Below are 27,622 nucleotides of genomic sequence, written 5' to 3' on the forward strand. Positions count from 1 at the left end.
GTATTTAATAAGCGTAACTCACTGTGCTAGGTATTGTGGGAGATACAAACGTGAATCAGACATGGTACCTGCTCTCGAGGAACTTACACTACCTTGGGAAAGGAGGAAAGAAAGAAGTGACTAGCATTTGCTAATAGCTTACCATACGCCAGGTACTTTGCCCAATCACTGCCCGTATTGCTCATGGCAACATTATGAGGTAGATATTTTAATATCCTCTCTACAGTGAGAAAAGGAAATCCCGCAGACCTACAGTAACCACCTCCGAAGCGGTGAGACTGGGATTCAAACCTACATCTTAGATGCAGAATCCTGTGTTCATTCAACTAGCCCAGCTGTTCCCTCTGGTGCAAGGCAGAAGGTAACAAATTCTGAGGAAAAAGCTACAGGAAAGTGGAAGGGAAGAAATGACCGCCCTCCTGAAGCGACAGGCTCATTTGTGGCAGAGGTCAGCCTTGGAGGTCAGGAGGGCTTATGTTTCACAGAGATAAGGGAGTAGAGGAAACTGAGCAGAGCAAAGGAGGGTTGGTAGGAAATGTAAGTGCGAACAGAGGGGCCGGAGGTGTGTAACGTAAGGCCGCAAAGCAGAGAGGGTCAAAATCAAGGACATAAAAAAATACTGGCTTGAAGAGTCTACACTCCACCAGGGAGACAATGGGAAGCCATTGTGGGTTTTGAGTCAAACACAGTCATAGTTGTGCTTTGGGAAGGGCACCATGGGAACAGTGCATAACAAGGATGGAGGGGTGGGGGTAGTTTAAAGGTGGGAAAGCCAGTTAGGAAGTTACTGGAATTAACAGATGAGACATAATTGGGCAGAATGGAGAAGAGGATAAGGAGGTGGAGCTGCCTTAGAGGCCGGGATGACAGAGCCCAGCCACAGGCGCATTACAAACAGGATGACCATACCCGCCCCCCTCCGCCTGGGACACCTGCCTTCCTGGTTTCACTATTAATAGCATCCTTTCACTCTCAAAGACATCCAAGTTAGGGCAATAAAGCGTATGTCACACTGATTATGAGGAAAAAGAAAACAGAATCAACGGTGACTCTAAAAGACTTTGAATCTGGATTAATAAGGAAAGTAGTAACACCTTTATACGCACAGGAGGGAAATGAGGTTTTTTGGAAAGATGATGAGTTTGGATTTGGACACGCTGAGTTTGCTGCTGAGGTGAGGATTTATTTAAGGGAGATAAGCACCTTGCCCGTGGATTTGCGCTGAATCACATGAAGGAAAGCATCGTTGACCTAAAAAAATTCAAAAAAAAAAAAAATGTGGTCACACTTGCATATTTCAACAAAAGTTGCTGGTAGTTTGAGTCTTCAAATAGCTAAAATATCAAGATGTGTCTCCAATGACGTATATACAGCTAACTAGGCAATACTAACTAAATAATTAATCACCACAAACTCAAAGGAAAACAATAATATTTAAGAATAACCCAACCTCGAAATTTTTCTGTCTAAAGTATAGTTTTCAATGTTGTCAGATAAATGACAGCAGGTAAAAAGTCCTCAGGCCTCTCCATACTCTACTGCAATATTTCTGCGTGTTCTAGTTTCTGAAAGAATACAGCCACTGCCAGAAGAATCAATAGTTTGATATTTTACAATTTTTATCTTTTTATTAAAATTCTCCTGTGTCCAGTGTAACTGAAATTGCAATCCATCTCAAATCCTATTTTTTTAGAAGTACAAGTTTATAAAACATAAATTACGAAGCAGCCACAGTCATCAAGACAGTGTGATACCGGGGAAAGAACAGATAAATGGATCAATGGAACAGATTAGAGCCCAAAAATAGACCCAAAAATACAAGCAACTGATCCTTAACAAAGGAGCAAAGGGAATTCAATGGAGAAAGGATAGTTTTTTCAAGAAATGGTGCTAGAGCTACTGGACATCCCCATGCAAAAAAAAAATGAATCAAGACACTGTTCTTACATCATTCACAAAAGTTAACTCAAAATTAATCTTCCGCCTACATGTAAAAGGTGGAAACTATAAAACTTTCAGAAGGAAACCGGAAAAAAAAATCCACGTCACCTTAGATAGGGCAGTGAGCACCTAAGCACGATCCATCAAAGAAAAAACTGGTATGTCAGACATCATAAAATTACAAACTTCTGTTCTGCAAAAAACACTCAGAGGAATGAGAAGACAAGCCACAGCCTGGGAGGAAAATCTTCGTAAAATGCACGTGTAAGAAAGAACTTGTATCTAAAATACACAAAGAATTCTTAAAACTCAACCATAAGATGGAGCGCCTGGCTGGCTCAGTCAGTGGAACGTGCAACTCTTGGTCTCGGGGTTGTAAGTTCAAGCCCCATGTTGGGTGTGGAGAAGACTTAAAAATAAAATCTTTTAAAAAAAAAACTCCATAAGAAAACAAACAACCTCATTACAAAGCAGCAAAAAATCTGAACAGACTCCTCATCAGTAAAGACAGTCCGATGGCAAAAGAGCACATGAAAAGATGTTCCACGTCGTATGTCATTAGGGCAATGCACGTGAAAACAAGACGCCACCACACACCTCTCAGAACGCTGACAACAGCACATGCTGGCAAGGAAGAGCAAAAGGAACTTCTTACTCATTGCTGGTGGAATCCAAAATGGATTCCTTTGGAGACAGTTTGGTAGTTTCTCACAAGGCTAAACACCATCTTACCATGTGATCCAGCAATCACATTCCGAGGTAATAAACTGAAAAGTTAGGTCCACGCAAATGTTTATAGCACCTTTATTCACAATTGTCCAGACTCGGGAGCAACCGAGATGTCCTTCAGCAGGTGAATGAGTAAACAAACTGTGCTACATTCAGGCAATGGGATGTCATTCCATGGTAGGAAGAAAGGAGCTATCAAGCCATGAAAAGACATGGGACATTCTTGAGTGCAGACTGTTAAGTAAAAGAAGCCAGTCGGAAAAGGCTGTATACTATATGATTCCGACTATATGACCTTCTGGAAAAGCCAAAACTGTAGAGACAGTAAGAAGATCAGTGGCTGTCAGGGGTTGGGGTAGGGAGCAGGCGTGAATAAGTGGAGCCCAGGAGATTCTTCAGAGCAGTGAAGCTATTCTGTATGATACTGCAATGATGGACACATGACATTATACATTTGTTTTGGCAAAACCTGCAGAACTATACAGCACAAAGAGTGAGCCCTAATGTAAACTATGGACTTCAGTTAATAATAATATATCAATACTGGTTTATCAATTGTAGCAAATGCACCACACCAATGCAAGACGTTAATACTAGTGGAGGGGCACCTACGTGGCTCAGTCGGTTAAGCGTCTGCCTTCAGCTCAGGTCATGATTCCAGGATCCTGGGATGGAGCCCTGCATCGGGCTCCCTGCTCAGTGGGGGGGCCTCTTCTCCCTCTCACTCTCCCTCTGTGCTCTCTCTCTCTTCCTCTCTCTCCCTCCAAATAAATAAATAAAATCTTTAAAAAAAATGTTAACACCAGTGGAAACTGGGTGGTAGGAGAAGGAATATATGAGTGTGCTCTATACTTTCTGTTGAATTTTTCTGTAAACCTAAAACTGCTGAAAAAGCAAAGTCTCCTGATATTTAATAAGATAAATAATAAATGCGAAAAATTAAAATTGAAAAAAAACAGAGAATGGAGGAAAATAGAAGTGTCATTATTTGCATATAATAGAATAATCTACATAGAAAAATTAATCAAAGCAACAGACAAGCAAATAAGAAAGGTCAGCAAGATCGTGAGGGATGAGATCAGCTAACAAAAATTACTGACGTTTCTCTGTATCAAAATAATCAACTAGGAAATATAACAAATAAAACAGTGCTCTCAAAGGCAACAGAAACAGTAAAGTACTTAGAATTAACATAACTAAGAATGATCCACAAGACTTTATGGAGAAAAACCTTAAAATCTATTTAAAAACATGAAAGATCTGAATAAATGGAGATATATCCCTGTTCACAAATAAGATAACATAATAAAAATATCAATACCTTCCCAAATTAATCTAAATAGTCAATGCAATTCCATTCCAAATTTCAGCCAGATATTTTTTAGGAACTAAACAAATCTATTCCAAAATTTACCTAAAAGTGCCTGGGTGGTTCAGTTGGTTAAATGTCTGCCTTTGGCTCAGGTCATGATCCTGGGGTCCCAGGATTGAGTCCCGCATCAGGCTCCCCGCTCAGCGGGGAGCCTGCTTCTCCCTCTCCCCTCCCCCAACTCGTGTTCTCTCTCTCTCTCTCTCTCTCTCACTATGTCTCTCTCTCTCAAATAAATAAAACCTTAAAAAAAAGCCACAGAATTTACCTAAAAGGATAAAGATTCACAAAGAGCTAAATCAAATTTTTAAAAACAACTAAGGTGGAAGAGTGACCCTTCCAGATATTAAAGCATACTTCAAAGCTATAACAATAAAAACAGTATGATACCATTATAGGAACAGAAATCTGAACCTAGGGAATAGAAGAGAATGCAGAGTGTATCTGTGAACTTGAAACAAGATGAATTTGTTTCATTTTCTTACAGAAGCTTCACTTCTCAATGGAGAAACAACGAACTATTTGGTCTGGGAAAACTAGCTCACTACAAGGGGAAAAATAAAAATTGGTTACCTAATTTATACCCAATACAGAGGCGACTTCAGATGGATTCAATCCTTAAGCGTGAAATAAAAGTATAAAGGTAGTAGAGGGGGCACATGGGTCAGTGGGTTAAGCAGCCGACTCTTGATATCAGCTCCGGTCATGATCAGGGTCCTGGGATCGAGCCCCACATCGGGGTCCCTGCTCAGCTGAGAGTCAGCTTGAGATTCTGTCTCTCCCTCTCCCTTTGCCCCTGCCCCTGCTCACGCACTTGCTCGCTCTCTCTCTAAAATAAATAAATCTTTATTTAAAAAAAGTTAGTAGAGAAAAATAGAGAAGATCACTGTGGCCCAGATATGACAAAGGACTTTTTTTTTTTTAAAGATTTTATTCGTTTATTTGACAGAGAGAGAGACAGACAGTGAGAGAGGGAACACAAGCAGGGGGAGTGGGAGAGGAAGAAGCAGGCTCCCAGCAGAGCAGGGAGCCCGATGTGGGGCTCAATCCCAGGACCCCGGGATCATGCCCTGAGCCGAAGGCAGACGCTTAATGACTGAGCCACCCAGGCGCCCCAGATGAAGGACTTTTTAAACATGTCCCAAATAGCACTAACTCACAAGGCAAAATATCGATGTGTTCGATTACATTAAATCTAGACAAAGGTGACAGAAACAAGAAATTTGGAAGGAAAGACTTTTGCAAAGTCTCAAACTAACATCTAGAACCTTGCTACGCACAGGGTAGTTCAAGGACCATAGGCTTTTGCATCATCTGGGAGCTTATTAGAAACGTGCAATCTTGAGCCCCCTCCCACCTTTACCAAATCATAATCTGCATCTTAACAAGATCCCCAGGTGATTCATGTGCACATTAAAACTTGCGAACTACAGATTACACAAGGAACTTTTGCAAATTAGTAAGAAAGAGGCAGGAAGCCCTATAGAAAACTGCACAAAGGGCTTAAATTGCTAAACCCGACTGTTTACCAGATCTATAAAGAGATGCTTACATTGATTAGAAATCAGGGAAATGCAAATTAAAATAATAAGACGCCAGTTTATGCCTTTCGGTTTGGCAAAAATCATAAAGTAGGACAATGCCACACAGCAACAGGGTGGCGAAGAAAGAATTCGCATGCACTGCTGGCAGGGGCATAAACTGCTCAAGTCATCCTGGAGAGCAGTTTGCTGTCAAATTCAGTCTGCATACAGCCTGTGCCCCAACAACCCCACTCCCAGGAAAATACTCCCAAAGCAACTTCGCACAAGTCCCGACTGTGAGACTGTGGATGCTAGTGCTGATTATGGTGGCAGGGAACCGGGTCAACCCCAGCGTGCATCACCGCGAAGCCAAGCTGTAAACTAGCAGGTGCACACCGCGGTCTCTGCAGCGGCGGGAAGCAATGAACTGGAAACAGCACCATCAACACAGGTGATCTTAAAAGGACAGCACTGAGTGCAAAACGAAGAAGCAAAATAAGGTCTACAGCACAACCCTGTGCTGTTATTTATTTGTGTAACTGGAAAATAAATTAGCAAACAAAAAATTACATGTTTTACAAGGAAATATAAATCCAAGGACACGTATCAAACACAAGAGTGGAGGATGGTAGTGGGCCGTGAGGATAAAGGGAATAAGTAAATACAGACATCCAGAAATATACAGACATAAAAACAAAAGCTGGTCCAACAATGCAAATGTGCTTTGAAATGAGAAATATGAATCACCAACCCTTCCCACTTAAAATCCTTCCCCAAAAGCATAGAAAAAAATAAATAAGTAAAAATAAGCAGAGAAACCAATCAATCAATCAAACAAATCCCATTCTCGGCAGCACGAAATCCCTGGTTTCAAAAACATCTGTCTTGCAGGTCTTCGTGCCTTATAGAGACCTTTCCAATCCATGCAAATTTAGACATACTCAAAGGAGCTGGAAGAACATGCATCCCTGCCCTGTCACTAGGAGGCACAGCTCAGGCGACTCACAGAGGTGTCTCTCCCTGTCAGTTCCCAGAGATCTGTCACGGCCCAATGACAGAAAATACTCAGGAAAGCAAGCTTGATGTGAGAGAGTGATACTTCTTTTACCTGGCATCCTAGAGAAATAAGGAATCTCCTAACAAGTAAATCTTAACATAAAAAGAAAGCTGTCCCTTTAAGTGCCAGAGCTTCTTTTTAATCATTTTGCATATAAATATAAAAACGTGGGACACATTTACCTAACTTCTCTGAAAGATAATATTGGCAGGAAGCATACACTTTTGTTCCATGATCTGGGAATCTCTTAACTCTGAACATCTGTGATTTTCCCTTCTGTTTTTCAGACATTCTGTTACATCTATGTCCAGTTGCCACTTCTGCTGTGATTGTAGACACTTCTAAAAATAACCCAGCTCTGTCCCCTTTCCACCCTGTGGCTTCTATCCAGACAGCCAGTGGCCTGAAGAACTGGATGCTTAGTAAGTAGGATAGGGCTCTGAGTGAGAAACTAAGAAGGAAAGTGCAGGGCATTATACCAGAGTCTTTTGACAGCTAATTTAGATGCCTGGGGACATTTTCCTCCTTCCGCATTCTATGGCTGCAGAGAGGGAAGTGCTCCATCCCGCTCCCCAGAGAGATCCACAGGCCCTTCCCAGAACCCTCCCTTGCAGTGGGTGAAGCCATCGTTAAATTTGTCTCTGGAGATATGCAACCCGGAATGTGGGGGCAGGGTGAGGATACTGCTTTTGTTTTAGGTTCCGCTGCTGGAATTTTTAATTAGCTTGTCAAGCAGGAATCATCAGAGTAAGCTATAGCTCCCTAAATACATCATGCTGATTCATGCCTCCTTAGAAACCATCCCTTCCCCCTATCATAACCCTGTCCTGAGAGCTTCCCGACAAAACAAAGACATTCCTTAAGTCTTTGTTTTTATTGACTGGCATACAGAATGCACCTCATGAAAGTTGGTGAGTAAAATGAACTCATGAATGAATGAATATACCTGGGACTGAGTGGGATTGTTTTTAAAAGGTAAAAACGTTTAGTGATACACAGTTCCAGTTGAATTACATTTATCCTGTCATTGCTCTAATACAAGTTGATCTGAATCTCCTTTTAAAAGTCAATGCATTTTACCAAAAAAGAGATACGGCTGACAAATAAGCATATAAAAAGATACTCAAGATCATTATTCAATAGAGAAAAGCAAATTAAACCCACAATCAGATACCACCAGTTACCTACTGGAATGGCTAAAATGAAGGAACACGACCTGACAGTGTGAAGTTCTCGCAGGTGCCCGACTAGACTCTCATATATTGTTGGTGGGAATGTAAAACAATACCACGGCTCCGATACGTAGTCGGTAGTTTACTAAAAGTTAAACATACAGTAGCAAATCAGTACCAACAAAATCCTGACGTGTACAAACAGAAAATGCATGCTAGAGCACCAGTGTCTCCCCCAGAATACACCAAAAAATAGAAAACCCACATGTTATGTATGGGCTTTGGTAGGAATGCGATAATAGTGGCCATGTCTTCAAAACCTGGGCGGTCGACCCAGCATCCGAAGCGCTTGTAACAAGGCAGAGAGAGAGAGAGCAGTGGACACAGTCAAGCACGCCTCTTCCTGAGAAGCATAGATAACTGGCATTTGTAGGATCTGCATAGATTTCTTTTAAACTGACATTCTTATCTAATGATGTTAACAAGGCACCATTGGAGACTGGGCGGAATAAACCTGCTCTGTAAATAACGCCAACTAAATGTCTGTGCAAATTTATAAAAATTAAACCTACGCTTAGCATGTGACGCAGAAATCCCAGTCCTAAATTTTTTTTAAATGTCTATATAAAACTTGCATGTGAATGTTTATAGAAGGCTTATTCACAATCACCAAAAACTAAAAATAATCAAACCACCATTAACTGATAAATGAAAAAGTAAGTTGTGAAACATCTGCACAATGAAACACTCTTCAGAAGGAAAAAGAAAAAAAAAAAAAAGAGCAAATTACTGACACATGCAAAACCATCGGGGTGGGGGGGGCGGGGGGGCACCTGGGTGGCTCTGTCGGTGAAGCTCAGGTCATGATCCTGGGGTCCTGGGCTCGAGGCCACATCAGGATCCCTGTTCAGCAGGGAGCCTGTTTGTCTCTCTCCCTCTGCTTCTCTGCCCTGCTCATGCTCTCTCTCTCTAATAAATAAAATCTTGAAAAAAAACAAAAAACAAAAAACATGGGTGAGCCTCAGAAGTATTACACAAGGTTTAAAGAAGCCAGACTGAAGAGACTACCTCCTGTATGATGCTGTTTATATGACATTCTGGAAAAAGCGGAACGATGAGGAGGGAAAACAGACCCATGGTTGCCAGGGGCTGTGGGGTAGGAAAAGGGGAGTAATGACCTAGGGGCACAAGGGCACTTTTCAGAGTGATGGAACCATTCTATATCGTGATTGCAGTGGGGGGGGGGGGGGTTACATGACTATATGTGTTTGTCGAAGCTCGGAGCGAATTTTACTAAATGTAGATGACGGCTCAATAAACCTAACTTTACAGAAAAAAGTCAAGCCGTGTATTATGAAACACAAATATAAACAAATCTTCAAAACTAAGTGTCAGCCTGGGTTCCTTAGAAAACAGAGCCTTGTCAAAACCTATGCCTCAGGGGCCCTTGGGTGGCTCAGTAGGTTAAGCAACCGACTCTTGATTTCGGCACAAGTCATGATCTCAGGCGTGTGGGATCAAGCCCCGGGTCAGGCTCTGCACACAGAAGGGGACTTTCCTTGGGATTCTCTCTCTCCCTCTCCCCCAGCACCTCCCCCTACTCTCTTTCTCAAATAAATAAATAAATAAATCTTTAGGGAAAAAATGTATGGCCTAAGGCTTCACTGCAACCCCAGGGAGGCAAAGGTGGGAAAGGTGAAGTGAATCAAGGAAGGTGGTGTGTGTTACTGATCCGGAACTGATCACGGCTCTGAGGGGACCTCTCCAGAGAGGCCATATATAGAGCCCACTGTTTGTGGACACACTCCATCAGGAGGAACAAAGGCAGCAATTTGTCTCCTGTCTTTCCCTTGTCAAATCCTACCCCGTGCAGTAAGCTCCGCACCCCCACCTTCCCAGCTGTGTTACCCAGACGCCCGCATCCAATGTCTGGAGAAGCCAGCACTTCAATAGCTCCTTCGAATCAGCACCATGCACCAGGACCGCAGCAGCTCCCACCCTGAAGAGCACGCTGGAGGCCCTGCCTAGGCTCAGCCCCCACCCCCCACGCCCACCCCCACGCCAGGGAAAGCACTCAACCACCAAGTGCTAGGAGATGGGCCCTAGGGACAGGGTATGGTTGTATGACAGCAGGGATCTGTGGTGTGAGCCATCACTAGACAAGGGTGGCAAGGGGCCAGAGCCTGGGGCAAGTGTCGCTGGCAGATACGGAGAACCCTATAAACTGGGTCTGGAAGAGTGGACCCAAATCAATGTACTCTCTAAACTTAAGAGAGTAATTTAATTTTTAAGAATATTCCACACATACACTCAGGAAACTCCAAGTAAACAATTTCTATCAAATCTATTCATGTGGTGACCTCCCCTGACCTCACCTGACGTCACCTGACAAACAAGGTCGGATCTCTGAGGTAAGTCCTATGTCTGGTTGAGACGTGTGTGAGCATCTCCCTACGGAAAGCAGACTTGGCAGCTCCGAATAAGGCCATCCCCTGGACAGATGACAGCGTTCCTGCGTGGCCCACCCATCGGGGCACAGATGCTACACCTCAGGAAATCATAAATTCTAGTTAAAATTCAAAATCTAGGGGCGCCTGTGTGGCTTAGTCATTAGGTGTCTGCCTTCGACTCAGGGCATGATCCCAGCGTTCTGGGATCGAGCCCCGCATCGGGCTCCTCTGATGGGAGCCTGCTTCTTCCTCTCCCACTCCCCCTGCTTGTGTCCCCTCTCTCGCTGGCTATCTCTCTCTCCGTGTCAAATAAATAAATAAAATCTTTAAAAAAAAAATTCAAAATCTAAAGACTGCCTCTCTAATCCTGCCCATGAAATGTCCACGCAAATGTGTTACAGCTCATGGGACCCGAAAAAGCTCAGCTCTGTATTTTATAATGAGCCGGTATTTTGCTTTACACAATATAGTAAGTGTTTGCTATGTGCTTTTACATGTGTTATCCTATTTAATCTTCACAACGACCTTAGGAGGCAAAGTATATTACTGCCCTCGTTACAGATGAGGAAACTCAAGCATATAGAGGTGAGCAATTTGCCCACAGCCAGTTAAGTGGTAGGGCCAGGATCTGACCTCAGGTGGTCTAACCTGATAGGCTCCTACTCTCTGTCATTCGACAGATACATGAGTACCTGCCAGGAGATGGACACAAGGAGATGCGTGGCCCCTGCCCACATGGAGTTTACGGTCTATGGGAATGACAAGCACTGAACAATTACAAGTAGACAAAGAAACGCACAGAGTGCTACAGGAGCTCATACCTCGTGCCTGCTACACAGGCTAGGGTACAAAGTATGGTCATTAATATTGACTATCAGGCCAAACCTATAAACCCGTATATTCAGGAGAATATCAAGCTAGGAAGCACTGGTGTCTCCAGTTATTATATGTATATACTTGTGGTCATTTTCTGAGCCCGGGCAGGTTCTGACAAATAATTTTGTTCTAAAACATTAACAGATTTACATGAAAAATATTACCCAGGTTAAGTGAAATTAACTATATATTCATTTAATCATCTTCATTTTAAAAGGACAAAATATATAAATTCTGCTAGTGCTTGGGAAAGGTCAAGCTTCCTGGTAGTTTTAACTGTAAGACAGCTCTTTCACATAGATAATTCTCCGGTGGATGAAGGAACTTCATACTCTAGAATAAGGTTTCTAAGAAGCAACTTTCTGGCTTGCTTGAGGAGAGAGTCCGACATAGCCATAAGGAGCCCAGTTCTGGCGTTGGACCAACCTAGACTGGATTCCAGGTCTGTCACGTACTACATAATACCGAGTGGGTTTCTTAGCCTCCACAAGTCTTGATTTCTTCATCTGCAAAATGTGATAAAAATGGTTCATACCTCAAGGGAGCATTATGAAGACGAAATGAGAAAATGGATGTTAAAGTGCTGAACACAGTTCTTGGCCCACAGCACACACCTAACGCCTGGGTGCTGCCACTTCTATCACTAGTCCTCTAAGTAGTTGACGTATGGGGGAAAAAGAGAAGAAATTGTGAATGGAAGGTGTGTGAATGAGATGAAATGGTTAGGAAGAATGGTCTCATCCGAGGGCCCAGAGGTAGCAGGACGGTCAGCAGAGTGGGAAGAACCAGATTAACCCTGCCTGTGGAGCGCTCATTGGAAAGCAGCAGGGCAAATGGAAGCTGACAGGAGGTTAGTGATTAGATAGTTAATTCGTGTTTAAGAAAAGAGAGAACTTCAGCGTGAGTGATTAAAACAATAATTCAGGGACACCTGGGTGGCTCAGTCCGGTTAAGTGTCTGCCTTTGGCTCAGGTCATGATCCCACGGTCCTAGGATCGAGTCCCGCTCAGCGGGGAGTCTGCTTCTCCCTCTCCCTGCTGCTCCCTCTGCTTGTGCTGTCTCTCTCTCTCTGATAAATAAATAAAATCTTAAAAATAAATAAATAAAAATTTAAAAAATAATAAAACAATAATCCCAGTCTGACTTTCTCTCCTGCCTGAGCAGCACCTGAACACAGGTCAGTGAGGAGACAAGGTGGTTCAAACCAGCCAGCGTTTGCGCACCTGTCCTATTATCCTCATCCTCTGTCAACAGGTATCCATGAGCCTCGGGTAAAGCAAACCTCAGCTCTCAAGACACATGATAAAAGCCACAAGATGGAAGGGGACTCAGAAATTCTTGAAATGGGTGGTCTTCAAGTTTGTAAGCTGCAAAACCTTTTCACAAAAGGCGGAACAGAAAGGTAAAAATGTACAGCTACTCAGACCCCAGCAGTGGAGGGGGCCCCAGAGCCTAGGCCACTCAGGTCTCCCTCCACCTGCCCACATCCTGGCTGCGGCCCCCCTGTAGAGGCATGGAGACTGTAGGTCAGAAAGGAGAGGAGACTTCCACAGGGTTGCAGCTAGAGAAGGCAAAGCCAGAAGTAGAATCCAACCAGTTTTCCAAAGGCCAGTCAGGTTCTCTTTCTACCACCCAACATGACCCTCTGGACTGACATACGAAAAAGAAGAGGAAGAAAGTAAACCATGTTTGAGAAGAATATGCCCCATTATAGGGAAAAACATAAAAACGGAAGGATGGTAGGCAACGAATTCTGGCACTGACAGTTGGGGCCCCACTGATCTGCATATGAACAAAACATGGACGCCATCAATGGCTGACTAGAGTCACCAAAACAGTTCTTTGAACATTAAAGCAAATTAAACGGAAAAAAAAAAAAAAAGGACTTCACAGTGAATGCCTAATAGATTCACATTTACAACTATATTGCATATGCATGCACACAATTACACTTTGGAGGAAGTTTAAGCCACATTAATGGGACTGAGGGGGAATGAGAAAAGGGAGTGAAGAGCCAACAAAATTAACTACGGTAACTAACGGATGAATTACAGTCCTATGACGTGTGGCCCGATTTAGTGTTTTGTTCACAGAACCTCAGTCTAGATCATCTGGTTGTACTTTAAAGCATCTGTTTTCTAAAATCAAAGGTCAAGTTAAATGCTTCCTTCTTAGACTTGTATGCTATGCAGTTCAGAGTTCATATAAACACGGGTAAATGATTTTCTAAAGTAACATCACTTCCCTCTGCTTAAGAAACCAATAACATAGGGAGAGCCCTTCGTGGCCTGCGCAAATTCAGTCTCCCAGGTGGCTCACTGGGCCTGAGGTGACCGCCATTCAACCCAGGAAGACACGGAGAAATCCTGTCCCCCTGCAGCCTGTGAGACCCCATTATTCTGCACTGCATTTGTACCTTTTCATTCCATAAAAGGAGGATTTATGGAACCCAGAGAGAAACTACCCAGTCGTTTGACACCGATTAGGTCCTGGGGTTTAGTCGGCCATATCCCATCCCTTCAGAGCATCTCACCTCCTCCAGCTTAAAAACCGCTCCGATGTGTGGCTGGATGCGCCCTTGCTGGCAGTACTGAAGAGCCGAGGACAGGGTTCTGGAGAAGACGGGAAAGTTCTGCTCTTTGTATCGGCTCCAGTATAGCCCCATGGCAGAGACATTCTTCAAGAGCAGAAGGTTGGCCGGAACAGAAGCAATGGTTCCTCCAGCAAAACCCACCACCACAATCCTGCCCTCCCACGCCAAGCTGGGGGAAGAAAGGACAAGGAACAGAAATTATTTTAAAAAGGAACATATATATATTCACACTCATTGGGATGGCTACTATAAAAAACAACAACAACTACAGAAAATAACCAGTGTTAGCAAGGATATAGAGAAACTGGGACTCTCATGTACTGTCAGTGGGGTTGTAAAATGGTGCAACAGGAAAACACTATGGAAGTTCCTCAGAAAATTAAAAATGGAACTACCATATAATCCAGCAATGCCACTTTGGGTCTATATCCAAAATCACTGAAAACAGGGTCTTGGAGAAATAGCTGCACTCCCTCGTTCAAAGCAGCACTATCTACCATAGCCAAGAGGGAGAAGCAACCCAAATGTCCATCAGCCAAGAGATGGAGAAACAAAATGTGTCCTATACATACAATAGAATATTGTTCAGCTTTAAACAGGAAGGAAATGCTGTCACATGCTAAGACATGGATGAACCTTGAGGACATTATGCTAAACGAAATCAGCGAGTCACAAAAGAACAAATACTATGATTCTACTTAAATGAGACATCTAAAGTAGTCAAATTCATAGAAAGTAAAATGGTGGTTACCAGTGGCTGGGGGAGGGAGCAATATGAATTATTATTTAATGGGTAAAGAATTTTAGATTTGCAAGATGAAAAAGTGATGGACATACATTTCACAACAATATAAATATAGTTTACACTACAGAACTATATCCTTAAAAATGGTTAATGTAAAAAATGGTTAATATATGGGGCGCCTGGGTGGCTCAGTTGGTGAAGCGTCTGCCTTCAGCTTGGGTCATGATTCCAGGGTCCTGGGATCAAGTCCCACATCGGGCTCCCTGCTCAGTGGAAAGCCTACTTCTCCCTCTGCCTGCCACTCCCCCTGCTTGTGCGTTTTCTCTCTCTCTCTCTCTCTGACAAATAAATAAATAAATAAAATCTTGGGAAAATATATTTATTAAAAAAAGTTTAATACAGCAAATTTTATGTTATGTATTTTTTAAATCACAATAAATAGTGTAGAATGAATAAAGCAATCTACGTTAACTGGTAGAGAGAAAAAGTATAAGTTACCAGGGAGGTGGGGGAGGGGAGGAGAAGTTATTATTTAATATGTACAGAGTCCTCGCTGGGGAGAGGGACACAACATTGTGAGCATACTTAATGCCTCTGAATTTCACACTTACAAATGTTTAAAATGATAAGTATTAAGTTATGTATATTTTACTACAACTTAAAAAAAAAAATCAACTCCCAGCTGGGGATTCCTCTTTTTTTTTTTTTTTTAAAGATTTTATTTATTTATTCAACAGAGATAGAGACAGCCAGCGAGAGAGGGAACACAAGCAGGGGGAGTGGGAGAGGAAGAAGCAGGCTCCCAGCAGAAAAGCCTGATGTGGGGCTCGATCCCACAACGCAGGGATCACGCCCTGAGCCGAAGGCAGACGCCCAACCGCGGTGCCACCCAGGCGCCCCTGGGAATTCCTCTTGACCTGACAAGCTGGCAGGGGTGAATCATTCTATAGCACTTTGGATTCTGCAGGAAAACATAAAAATAAGCCATAAGCAGGGCGCCTGGCTGGTTCAGTCAGTTAGCATCTGCTTTCGGCTCAGGTCATGATCCCAGGGTCCTGGATAACGCCCTGAGTTGGGCTCCCTGCTCAGTGGGGAGTCTGCTTCTCCCTCTCCCTCTGCCTGCTGCTCCCCCTGCTTATGCTCTCTCTCTCTGGCAAATAAATAAATAAATAAATAAATGAATAAAAATCTTTTTTTAAAAACTTGTAACATCTTTGATATAGAATATGTGTATCTTTGTTTGGCTTTTGCTTTTTGCTTTTTCTTCTTTAGAGGGAAATGAGAACCGCTTCTGATAACACTGTTACCCGTTACCCAGAAGGCAAGAGAGGCATGAGAGCTAGCAGCTCTCCGTCCTGGCTCTCTACGGAGTCGATAGCCTCCTTCCTTTGCTTCTCTGGGCACAGTGTAGTGATGCTCAGGGGCCAGAGAACCAACTGGGTCCCTTCTGTGGGTAAGCTGTTCTGTCCGCTTCTGTTTCTTCAACTTTAAACTGAGATAAACCAGAAAATTGTGCTTGCCAGGACGACAGGAGAAATGAAGTCAGTATTAATGGAACACTCCAGAGTCTCTGGTTAAAAACAGAATGAGAATTGGTGTGGATGCAACAGTCTCACTAAAACTCGCTGGCTGCTTCTGAAACCAGTGAGATCAAAAGAGTCTGTACTTCGGTGCATGGTGAACTAGGAACCTGCCACCACCCCTCCTCCCGGTCCTTCTAACATCTGAATGATGACGCCAAGAATTACCAACACTCCGTACATAAAGTAGTTAATGGGGTCCAGCATGGCTGAATCTAACACATGCATAATTTCTACAGCATTCAATATTGCCAACTAGAGAGTCTGCAGTCATTTTCTGGATATTTTCCAGTTGGATATCTTGTTTTTCTATATTTAAGCATTTCCTGATTTTCCCTCTGCTTCTATCCCTTTTCACCCTCCCACTCAGCTGTTCTCGTTGATGCCGAAGCCTACAGGAAAAGTGAGCAGCAAAAATGGAAGAGAAGTAAGGCCAGAAGGAAGACAGGTCTGGAAAGGTTTCAGCAGACCCCCAGGTCCAGTCCCTCTGGAAAGTCCACCATACGCACCTGCGGAGCGCCTCCAGGAAGACATCTCCTCCCACAGTGTCGATGGCCACGTTCACCCCAGCACTGCCCACCAGCGTCCTCACTGCCTCCTTCAGGCTGCCCCGACTGTAGTTCACGACGGACTGTGCACCCTTCTGCATCGCCAGCTTGCACTTCTCATCACTTCCAGCTGCAGCTATCACCTGCACAGAGAACACAAAGCTTCTGATGATCCAGAATATGTATCAAGAGGGGCTCACCCTACCCACCCAGCTTCCCCCCAAAGAGTACTACCCAAGGAAACCAATGTGACCTTGCTGCCCTAGCATCAGTCTCCACCCCACACATCAGGGCCAGCACACAGCACCATCACACTGGCCCCTCCACACCCACTGGCCACGGGATCCACAGTTCCAAGAATCCTAGAACCCCAATGTGTCTAGCTAGGAGATGATTCAGGAGACACTCAGAGAGTCTTTTCCAAATATGGATGAAACTGTCATTTCCTGAGCACGTACTATGAGTTAAGCAGTAAAGGTACCCAAGCTTATGGGGCGCCTGGGTGGCTCAGTTGTTAAGCGTCTGCCTTCGGCTCAGGTCATGATTCCAGGGGCGGAGGATCGAGCCCCGCAACGGGCTCCCTGCTCAGCGGGAAGCCTGCTTCTCCCTCTCCCTCTGCTCCTGTTTGTGTTCCCTCTCTTGCTGTCTCTCTCTGTCAAATAAATAAATAAAATCTTACAAAAGATATATATATACCCAAGCTTAGAGTCAAGGTAGCAAGATACAGCAGTGTGAAGGTAGGGAAGTACAGAGGGTTGCAAAGTACAAAGGAGAGGTAGCCAGTCTAGATCGAGATCTCAAAAGGCTTCTCAGAGGGTAAAACATGATTCAGTAAAAAGATCTTGAAGATGGAAAGACCTGAGTTCAAATCCTGACTCTGCTCTCAACTAGCACTGTTACCTAAGACAAAAGACTTCGTAAGAACTAATACTTACATAATGCTTACTGTGTGCCAGGAACTCCTCAAAGCTTTACATAAACTCATAACTCAGTCTTAAAAGCCCAATGTTATGCACACTACGAGCATCCCCATTTTAGAGATGAAGAAACTGAAGCAAAAGAAGTTACGTAACTTGCTCAAGGTCACACAGCTAGTGGGAGGCAGAACTGGGATCAACCCCAGGTTGTCCATCTCCAGGATTCATGCTTTTAACCTCTACGCTGCCCACCAGCTTCCCTAAGCTTCAGCGACCTCATCCGTGAAACAAGATTTATTTTAAAAATCAAATGGAATACTGTACATAAGGCACTTGGAAAACAAAGTGCTAGATAAATTGAATGTATTATTAAACATACACAATCATTTATTGTATTTAAACCTCATAAGAACATTACAGGGGCGGTATAATTATGCCCATTCTATAGATGGAGACACAGACCTAGAGGTTAAGTCATGAACCCAGGCTTAGACAGGTAGAAGGTGGTATAACAACCATTCAAACCCAATGTTGCTGCCTGACTCCAAAGCCCATGCTTTTCTACTCCATCTGCCTGGGAGAAAACCATGCTTAAAGCCTGGCAAACATGGCCATGGGCCATCCTGTGAGCAGGTCTGGGGTTTGGAAGTCTCCAGAAATGCTTCCAACACATAAGCACTGCCTAGAGGTGCCTTATCCCTGGACAGCACCAGCCTGAGCAGTTTGGCCCCAAGGTGACATTGAGAACTTGCATTCAAACACACAAGATCATCGGTGCCCTTAGAAGATTTCAAACTCACCCCTAACTATTTGAACATGACAGCTACCCTCAAGTACTCCCCAGGGGAACCCTCTAGTAGCTTCACATAGCGCACAGACAGCAGACCCCAGCCTAGGGTCAGGGAGTTGACACCAGTCTTAATTCTCACAAGGGTGCCTGCGAGACCTGCCACGAATCCCTGTCTCCCTTGGCGCCTCGCTTTCTTTATCTGTGAAATAGGGATAATAAACACATTACCCATCTCCAGGGGTTTGTTAGGATCGGGGGTAAGATAATTGGCGTGGAGGCACTTTGAAAGCGATATGAAATGCTGTGAATGGAGGTTGTTCTCAAAATAACCTGTTCCAAGTAGGTGGCATGATGACATTTTTAAAGTTATTTTTATTATTTTGTTGTTGTTTGCTTTGGCTGCAAACCATTATGGCTATGAAAGAATATACAGCTTGAATTAATTTTAATACCGGAGTTGAAGTGAATTTTTCTCTCAACCTACCATCTCTAATCATAACAAATGGTGCAATTTTATCTTCCTAGAAATGGTAAACAGTCAGTGGTTCTAGACAAGGAGACTAATTTTGGTCTCCCCACTGAGAGGTGCTAAAAGCCCTTGCTTTGACATGAAATGTGTTAATATTCCATGGAGAGCCTCCTGGTAGCTAAGATCGCTTTCAGAACTCACATGTCCTTCCCAAAGAGAACTTAATGTGAGAAAGGAGAGACGCCCCCTGAAAAAATTCCGGAGCAATCCAATTATCTCCAGACCTGGGTATCTCGGTGCCTTCTGGATATCCCAACTGCACGCACCACAGAAACCCCACACTTAATGCTTCCCAAACTGAGCTCGCCGTTCCCTCCCGTGTTCTCCACCGCAATAACGGCAAATCCACCAGTTAACCTAGTTTGCTCCTTCCCACTCAATGTCTAATAATAACAGGTTCCCTTTTTAAGAGATTCTTACCAACATGCCATTCCTTCTAGCAGGCGTACTGCACGTGTAATTTCAATATTCCCACAACGACCCCATATGAGGAAAGCTTTATTTCACCAATGAGGAAACTGAAGCAATTAAGCTAGAGGCAGCGTTGGAATCTGAACCTAGGTCAGACTAACTTCAAAGTCCTTGTTCCTTCAACTGCATGAGGATCAAACTCTCTATTTTCTTCTACTTTAGTATCTCTCAATTCATCCCTTCCAGTGTCTTGGTTCAAGTATCATCACCACCGGCTTGGATGGCTCCAAGAGGCTGCTTTACTGCCTCCAGACTACCCCTGACCTTGCCCCATCTCGCATCCCCACTGCTACCAGGATGAACTTGGCTACGTGCAAATACGATCACGGTACTTCTCCGTTTAAAGTCCTTAGTGGCTCCTGAGAGCTTCCAATAAGGGTTCAAATTCTTCAGCCCCTCATGATCATGTCTCTGCCTTTGTCCCCAGAGTCATCTTCCACCATTCCCCGCACCCCCCCCCGATCCTTTGCTCCACAGATGCTACTTGCAACTCCCTGAACACATCCTGAGACATCCCATGTCTGTTTTCTGACATGCCCTCCCAGCACTACAATGGCCTTCGCCTCCCTTCTTCCTCTATTCAACTGCTACCAGTCCTACAGAAGTCACCTAAAAGGCCTACTGTCTCCAAGAAATCCTCCTTATCTGACACCCACAGCCTCAGAGCGATGCCCTTGCAGAGACTTGGGTCTTTCTTTCCTTTGTTTATTCTTTTGTTCAAGAAATAGCTATTGAGGGGCGCCTGGGTGGCACAGCAGTTAAGCGTCTGCCTTCGGCTCAGGGCGTGATCCCGGTGTTATGGGATCGAGCCCCACATCAGGCTCCTCCACTATGAGCCTGCTTCTTTCTCTCCCACTCCCCCTGCTTGTGTTCCCTCTCTCGCTGGCTGTCTCTATCTCTGTCGAATAAATAAATAAAATATTTAAAAAAAAAAAAAAAAAGAAATAGCTATTGAGTGCCTACTATGGTCTAGCTACCATGCCAGCTTTTGGGACTACAGTAATGAGCCAAACACACACTGTCCCTGCCTTCATGGGGGTTCCAGTCAGGTAGGAGGGAGACAGTAATCCAATCATGACCCAAGCAAAGGATTAACCACACACTAAGGTGTGTACCATGGGATGCTAGGTGTGTACCATGGTCTCCTAGCGGGGGGCGGGGGCACGGAGGAGAGCGTAACATCTCCTGAGGGACAAGGCAATTCAGAAAATTCAGAAGAGCTTTACAGGTAGAGGGAACAGAACCTGCAGAGGCCATGAAGCAAGTCAGCTCTTGCCAGGTTCCGGTGGCTGGAAGGACGACTGATCCACTCCCATGTCCCCTCACCAGTCTGTAGACAAACAGACGGCAAGATCCTACTCGGGGTTACTTTATAACGTCAGTGCCTCGCCCACCATATCTATGAACAAATGAATGAATATATTCTATGTTTGAAAACTGGAGGCACGACTTTTTTTAAACAGAGACTCTAACACACAAATACCTGAGCGTGAAGAACATTTGTTGCCACATCTATTACCGCCAGGCCTGTGGCTCCAGCTGCTGCCGTCACCAAGACAGTTTCTCTGCCAGAGAAAGAGGAACGTTACTTCAGAAACCTTCAAAAATCATCCAATCACATGAGTTCATGAACATTTAAAAGCAAGAAGAGAACGTAAAGGCCATTTCACTCAGCCCTTCACGGACACCCGTTCTTCAGTGTTTGGAGTGGGCTTATGTACGTGACTGCTCAGTCAGTGCACATTTGGTCCAGCTGAAGACTTCCCAAGAAAAAATATTCCTTAATCTCTCTAGGGAGCCTCTTCCTCGTGACAGGGACAACCCTTCCTTTCAGCTACCACTCCAATTTCTGCTTCAGAAATTCTGTCCTAAAATCATGTCATACTGAACATTGCTGAATTTTAGAAAGTGGTGATCAAGGAACAGCCACCGCTCAATTAAAGTCACCTCTCTGGAGCAATTCTGAGTCTCTCTGAAAAGGGCAAGAGGCATATATTTCAGGTAAAGTGGGAAACTTCTGCACCTTTGAGTCTGAAATACCCTAGCCACCCTGGGTGGCTCAGTCGTTAAGCGTCTGCCTTTGGCTCAGGTCATGATCCCAAGGTCCTGGGATCGAGCCCTACATTGGGCTCCCTCCTCAGTGGGAAGCCTGCTTCTCCCTCTCCCACTCCCCCTGCTTGTGTTCCCTCTCTTGCTGTATCTCTCTCTGTCAAATAAGTACAATCTTTAAAAAAAAAAGGGTCCTAGGATCCAGGCCCATGTCAGGTTCCCTGCTCAGCAGGGAGCCTCCTTCTCCCTCTCCCTCTGCCTGTCTCTCCCCCTGCTTGTGTGCACTCTCTCTCTCTCTGTCAAATAAATAAATACAATCTTTTTTAATAAATAAATAAATAAATAAATAAATAAATAAATAAATAAATAAAAGAAAATGTAAGGTTTTCTAGAAGGTGATCTCCAGAGTGGCCAGGTTCTTGAAAGAGCTATTTCCCCAAATTCATATTGGCCAAGTTCACAGTCTTATCATTCCTCTGACACTGGACCCCTATCTTGGGTCACTACCTTCCTTTGGGCTTTCCTCACACAAACTGAACAAGAGCTAAAGGTTAGGGAGGGGAGAGGAAGGGGCAAGGTCTTGCTGGGCACTTCTGATCTCAGAAAGAGATACTAGCCCTGGGCTGTCTACAGAGCCTCTTACCCAGGCCGAGTATGTGCCCGATGTTCCAAGGCCAAAACAGCAGTGCCATAAGATACAGGCAGGGTAGCAGCTTCTCGGAGGGGCACCCTTTCTGGAATCTGCCACAGTGTCTGTAAAAAGAGATAACAGTAACGTAGGGATTAAGCACACGTACCTGTCCATAATAGCTGCTCAGGAAACATTATGATTGGATTGAGCGACTGATTTGTAAAGGAACCAAGCCTGTCAGGAACCAAAACCCACCACAAGTCAAAACCAAGCAAGCTGTGACAACCTGGGTGTATGGGTCGTCACAAATCCCAAGGCTGGCATCTAGCTCAGGAAGGAATCAAGTTTCAGAGAACGGAACTGTACTATAATCAATGAATAGGATGTTTCTATGTCTGTTTTACCTCAATAAAGCGGTGGGGAAAACTGTGTAATCTCCACCACTAGGGGCCGCCATTCACACCCCGTACAAGCCTACCCCTCCACCCTGGCTGGCTCCCTTCCCAAGACTATCTCTTTCACAAGCTTGACGTGGGGGAGAAACCTATTCTATCCAGCTCAATGCCCCAAACCAGTTTTTCTACCAAAACTACCTATGGTCCAATTGGACAGCCAGCCAGTTGCTCCAGGACTCGGAAAAAAAATGCCCTTCATCTCAGGGCTCCACACAAATAAAGGTCTGTGCAAGGGTTGTCACTCCGTTACAGAAAAGGGCTTTAGCATTTGAAAGGAAGAAGTGTTTGGCTGAGAAACAAATACAAAGAAGGGGGAGAGAAGGGTAACAAGGAAAGAGAGCTAGGTGGAGATTAAAGAAAAGAAAAGAGAAAAACAATCTCCAAGCTGACATATTGAGAGCTAGGGATACCTTTTGGTCAATGATGCATTCTTCAGCCATACCATTAAAGCCACTCACGCCAATAACTCGATCTCCCTGAAGAGAAAATACCATTAAGGGCTTGTTTAAATGCATGGCCTTGCCATTTACCTCTTCCCAAATTAATCAAAAAAAGAAAGAAAATCTTTCTTTCTGACCCCATAAGACACAGGTTTGCCTTAATCATCTATTCAGAGTTAATGTTTAGTAAATAATTCAACCATCTTCTCAATACCCGCACCAGGGTGCCAAGACAATATGAGCACATTTTTGACAGGACAGAGTAAGGAAAAAGTTGAAATAAATTAGAATCCCAGAAATTTTTTTCACAAGAGGCTGAAACTTGAGAATGTTCTATCCTCTCAGTAACTGAAGACTGAGGTGCTGCCTTCTTTAGTAATAAAAGGTTTGACGAAGCCAGGAACTTCCACTGGCTTCCTTCCTCCAATTCAGAATTAGTTTCTTCCCCCTTCATCTTGGTTTCCCTCTGGTGTCTGTTGGCAAAGGCCAAGAGAAGTAAGACCCTCTGGCTACAGATGAGGTTAGCACGTTTCTCATGGCTCCACACACATCAATTCCCTAGATTTCAACTCATTTACCTCTTTCACTGTGCTGACATCTGTGCCTGTCTCCAGTACAGTCCCGGAAAACTCCATTCCTAAAACAATTGGTTTAAACACTAGGTTATCTATAAAGCCCAGCACCACGGAAAAGAGAAAAGCCTGATCAACAAACAGGCCATCCTATCTGCTTTCTAGAGCTGAGAGGGCTTAAGTGTCCCCCCCACCCCCCAAGGAAGAGCGTTGTACCCAAAGCACAGGAAAGTGAACTTAAGATTTCATGCTCACAACCTGAAAAGTGACAGCGTCCCACTCTTAGCAATTTACAAATGAAAATTTCAAGAACGGGCAAAAACACACAGAAGCACAGGTACACAAGTACTTTTGATCCTGCTCACTGGGGCCTTGGGCTCTTTACAGCACCCCAATTACGGTGCTCATCATATTGTATGTATCTGCTTCTGTGTCACCTCTTGTAGACTATGGGGCCCTCAAGGACATGAACTCTATTTATTCATACAGTACTTGGCTCAATTTGGATGAACTGATATTGTCTGCTCTTTCCTCTTCCACCTCCAAAATTTCTGAATTTAATGATCATACATTTCCCACTTGAGCTGCCAGAGGAATAACTCAATTGACTACGGCATTTTCCCCCCCTCCAGCATGTCAACAAATACAAACAGAGGGAAATGGTTCCAAATGTTGAGACACAACCAAACACCCCAAGGCCAAAACACAGCAACTATTTTGCAATCGCTGTATCCTTAATAGTATCTGTCTGTATAAAATCTACATGTGCTATATACGCAATAAGCTATACTTCTCTTTACCTAAATTTCAACAACAAAAAGCAGTCATTTGTCCACATATTCAGGATCTAAATGTAATCAGAGTGGGCATAATTAAAATCAGACAGTGGACTGCTAGAAACGTATAAACTCTTTTTCTTCTTTCTGTTCCTCCGATATTAGGTTTCTTTGGGAATGTGTTTGTGATGACTGAGAGTTTTAGCTGCAAACAGATGTTTATGATCCTTCAGTGAAAAAACAACACTGAGGCACTCACAAGGAATGAAAGGGAATGACGAGGACCAATGAGGATTCTGAGCAGAACTCTGCTGGACATGATATGCAAAAATTCATTTGTTCATTTATGCACTGTTAACATCTTTATTGAGCATCTACTAAGAGCCAGGCACAACGTTAAGATGGGGGATAAAGCTAGGGGCCAGACAGTCGTAGAACCTTCCCTCAGGGGGCTCACAGTCTAGGGCTTCCTATCAGTGGTGAGGCTGACATATCTGACACATCACTGTGGGCGGGTAAGCACCACCAGTGTCGCGCCTGAGACGCACACGGTTCTGAAAACTCTGTAGCTTCCTTCCCGAGCAGTCACTTGGGCCCTTCGTACTCACCAGGTGTGAAGGGAAGTTGGGGCTTTGCCTGATACTGACCACGGCAGACCAAAATATCAGCAAAATTAACTCCACAGAAATGGACACCAACTCTGACCTGCAAAGGAAACATAGCGGCAGGAGGCGCCCGGGTGTCTCAGTCGGTGAAGTGCCTGCCCTCAGCTCAGGTCATGATCCCGGGGTCCTTGGATGGAGCCCTGGGTCAGGGTCCCTGCTCAGCAGGGAGTCGGCTTCTCCTTCTTCCTCCGACCCTCTGCTCCTGCTCTCTCTCACTCGTGCTCGCTCTCTCTCAAATAAATAAATAAAATCTTTAGGGAGAAAAAAGGGGGGGGGAAGCAGCAAGCAGAGTGGTGCTTGTCCACGGAGACAAAGTTCATTCAGTTGCACCAAAATATTTCCTGAATGTCTACTATATGCCAAGGACTGAACTAAGTGCCCGTGTGCAATCATGAGGCACAATGGACAAGGTTCTTGCCTTCATGGAGCTAAGAGTATGGTAGATATCAGATATCTGTCTATGGCCATCCCACCTAAATGCATCCCATCTAGTCTGATCTCAAAAGCTAAGCACAGGCGGGCCTGGTTAGTCCTTGGATGGGAGAAGAGAGACATCAGCCAAGTAATTGTGATGATTAACGTGTTAAATTACAACTCCTACACAAAGTGCTAAGGAGAGAAATATATGGTGCTATGAGAGTGCATAATGGGGGGATTTAACCTTTTGTTGAAGTCAGGAGAAACATCTCTGAGAAAGGAACACTTGAACTAAGAACAGCTAACACAACCAAACGTGATGGCATGCGCAAAGGCCCTGTGATGGGATCAGAAGAAAAACCAGTGAGCTTAGCGCACAAAGAGGAGAAAGAGATGGGGCTACAGAGTAGGGTCCACACCGTCCGGGGGTATGTCGTCTTTACGGAGGCTCTGAGTCTTCACAGGAGGAACAGTGGGAAGCCATTAAAGGATTTTAAGCAGAAGGGTAACTTGACCAGCTGTTCTGGGGATTAGCAATCACGGTGGAGGCCAGTTCTAGATCCCCGGCTTCTGTGCTTCATGCCCATGCTAGAGCAGAGGCAGGCCTGAGGCAGTGTACCCAGCACTTTTTCTAGACCCTGTAAACCAGTGCTTCTCAAAGTCTGGTTCCCAGACCACCAGCTTCAGTGTCACCTGGGAGCTTACTAAGATTTTCAAATTCTCAGGCCTCACCCTGACCTAAGGAATCAGACACTCTGGGGACAAAGCCCAGCAATCTGTTTTAACAAGCCCCAGCTGATTCTGACACAGGCTGAGAAGAGGGCCGAGAAACAGGAGAAAATGAAGGCTGAAAGAATAGCTGACGTTCATGTCTTTGTTTGCTTACATTTCCCATTTAGTACAGAGGAAGCCATGTTGGTGAGAAGACATTTCTATGGACAAAACGCATCCATTCAACGATGTTTTGAGTATCTGCCATGTGCCAGGCACCATTCCAGAGTATGAGGATTTGATGGTGAGTAAGCCCACAGAGACCCAACTCCCATGAGCTAATTCCTTACGAGGCAGTGTCTGGGCAAAGAACAGAACAAAAGAGCCCAGCCTTCAGGCTGCACACACTGGGTGCGTGACACGTCAGTTGTTGACATGCATGGCCCACGTAGGTCCTCAAGCCACTCCACCTTGACTGAAGGATGATTCAAGAATAAACGACTTTCAGCACATGAATCCCAGGAAGCAGACCAGCTGCCATGATATGCTCACTCAAATAATCCATTTCGCAACGGGGTCCCTGCTAGTGAAGTGACACTTCAGCGCTGTGGCCGCCTCGCTCGTTCTCACCAGGGGTCCCTGACGCCGAGACTCACTGCTTGCTTCACCTTGTCAGAGGTTCTCATTCTCCATTCGAGATGACATCGTGTCACCAGAGAGGTCACCAGGCAGGGCCAAAGTGACTTCCACATTTCACTGGAAATGCCCATCTTCCTAAACTAATCCCACCACAAATCACGGCACTACACCAGAGCAGGGCACAAGGCACGTACTCAGAATTATAGGACAGACGTTACCGGACTGGTTTGGGTGAAGAGGGAGGACAGATCATTAAATGCTGACGCTGAAGAGGAAGCCAAGGATGGGGTCCATTTCTGTGTATTCAACTAATAACCTGCAAGGGCAACCCCTTTGCAAAGTCGTGTGCAAATCAGAATTGTCTGTTTCTAAGGCAACAGTTCTGGGGCCTTTCGCAAGAGGCCTGCATTTGAGTTTGGGGGCGCGATCTTCCTTCAGCACTTGTGGCCTTTTTGTGAACCCCGAAAGGGCCCTTCCGGCCCCAGACGGAGTTGCGCTCCAGGCTCCCGGTCGCCCCCTAGCGGAGCACTTAGGAACTCCATTCAGGACCGAAGCCCACGGGGGTGGGGTGTGTGGCGGCCGAGGGGAGAGTGAAAGGGGGCGTCAGGGGTCCCGGGGATAGGCCAGTCACCACCCTACCTCGTGAGGCCGGACAGGGCGGGAGGCGACCTCCTCGATGGCCAGGGGCTGCTTCAGCTCGGCGCAGAGCGCGGCGCGGTAGTGGCGGCCGCAGCCCTGCCCCGCTCTCCTGGAACACAGAGCAAGCCGCGGGTTACGGGGGTCCCCCGGCTGCCTTTCGGGGCTCAGGGGAGAGTCGGGGCCCCACCTGCAGAGCCACGCCCGAGGGAGGCACCGGCCCCGAGCCACCGCCGCCATGGCCCAGAGCAGGGCGACGGCCGGGACCGCGGCTGGGTCACCCCACCCGCAGGGCGCCGTGCTTCCCCGGGGGTCTGAGCCCCTTGGGCCCCCGGCCTCCC

The 27,622-nt window shown here is 45.0% G+C and overlaps 1 protein-coding gene across 5 annotated transcripts; it reads right to left on the reverse strand.

Annotated features, from left to right (window-relative positions):
• Window positions 1-1,050: 1,050 nt before the first annotated feature.
• On the reverse strand, window positions 1,051-27,547 carry LOC100465570 (quinone oxidoreductase-like protein 2). 5 transcript variants are annotated; one of them, XM_011220938.3, is made up of 10 exons: window positions 27,472-27,547; window positions 27,285-27,393; window positions 24,822-24,918; window positions 23,444-23,502; window positions 22,836-22,901; window positions 21,983-22,092; window positions 20,774-20,855; window positions 16,545-16,726; window positions 13,651-13,879; window positions 1,051-1,251 (listed from the first exon to the last, which is right to left on the reverse strand). In XM_011220938.3, the coding sequence occupies exons 1-10, from the start codon at window positions 27,519-27,521 to the stop codon at window positions 1,183-1,185; spliced, it is 1,053 nt and encodes a 350-aa protein (XP_011219240.2). In that variant the 5' UTR covers window positions 27,522-27,547; the 3' UTR covers window positions 1,051-1,182. The 5 variants fall into 5 exon arrangements, with proteins under 5 accessions (XP_011219240.2, XP_034522655.1, XP_034522656.1 ...); XM_034666764.1 differs by having other exon boundaries at window positions 27,285-27,547; XM_034666767.1 differs by lacking the exons at window positions 1,051-1,251; window positions 13,651-13,879 and adding an exon at window positions 15,266-15,416 and having other exon boundaries at window positions 27,285-27,547.
• Between the last annotated feature and the right edge of the window lie 75 nt (window positions 27,548-27,622).

The sequence above is a fragment of the Ailuropoda melanoleuca genome, chromosome 8 (genome assembly GCF_002007445.2).
Source record: "Ailuropoda melanoleuca isolate Jingjing chromosome 8, ASM200744v2, whole genome shotgun sequence".
Lineage (NCBI taxonomy): Eukaryota > Metazoa > Chordata > Mammalia > Carnivora > Ursidae > Ailuropoda > Ailuropoda melanoleuca.

Excerpts from the sequence above, each read along its gene's own strand:
- LOC100465570 (XM_034666764.1), bottom strand. The coding sequence starts at position 27,521 with ATGGCGGCGGTGGCTCGGGGCCGGTGCCTCCCTCGGGCGTGGCTCTGC. Across the intron at positions 24,919-27,284 it reads GCCCTGTCCGGCCTCACGAG|GTCAGAGTTGGTGTCCATTT; the intron begins GTAGGGTGGTGA and ends TTTCCTTTGCAG. Across the intron at positions 22,093-22,835 it reads AATGCATCATTGACCAAAAG|ACACTGTGGCAGATTCCAGA; the intron begins GTATCCCTAGCT and ends CTCTTTTTACAG.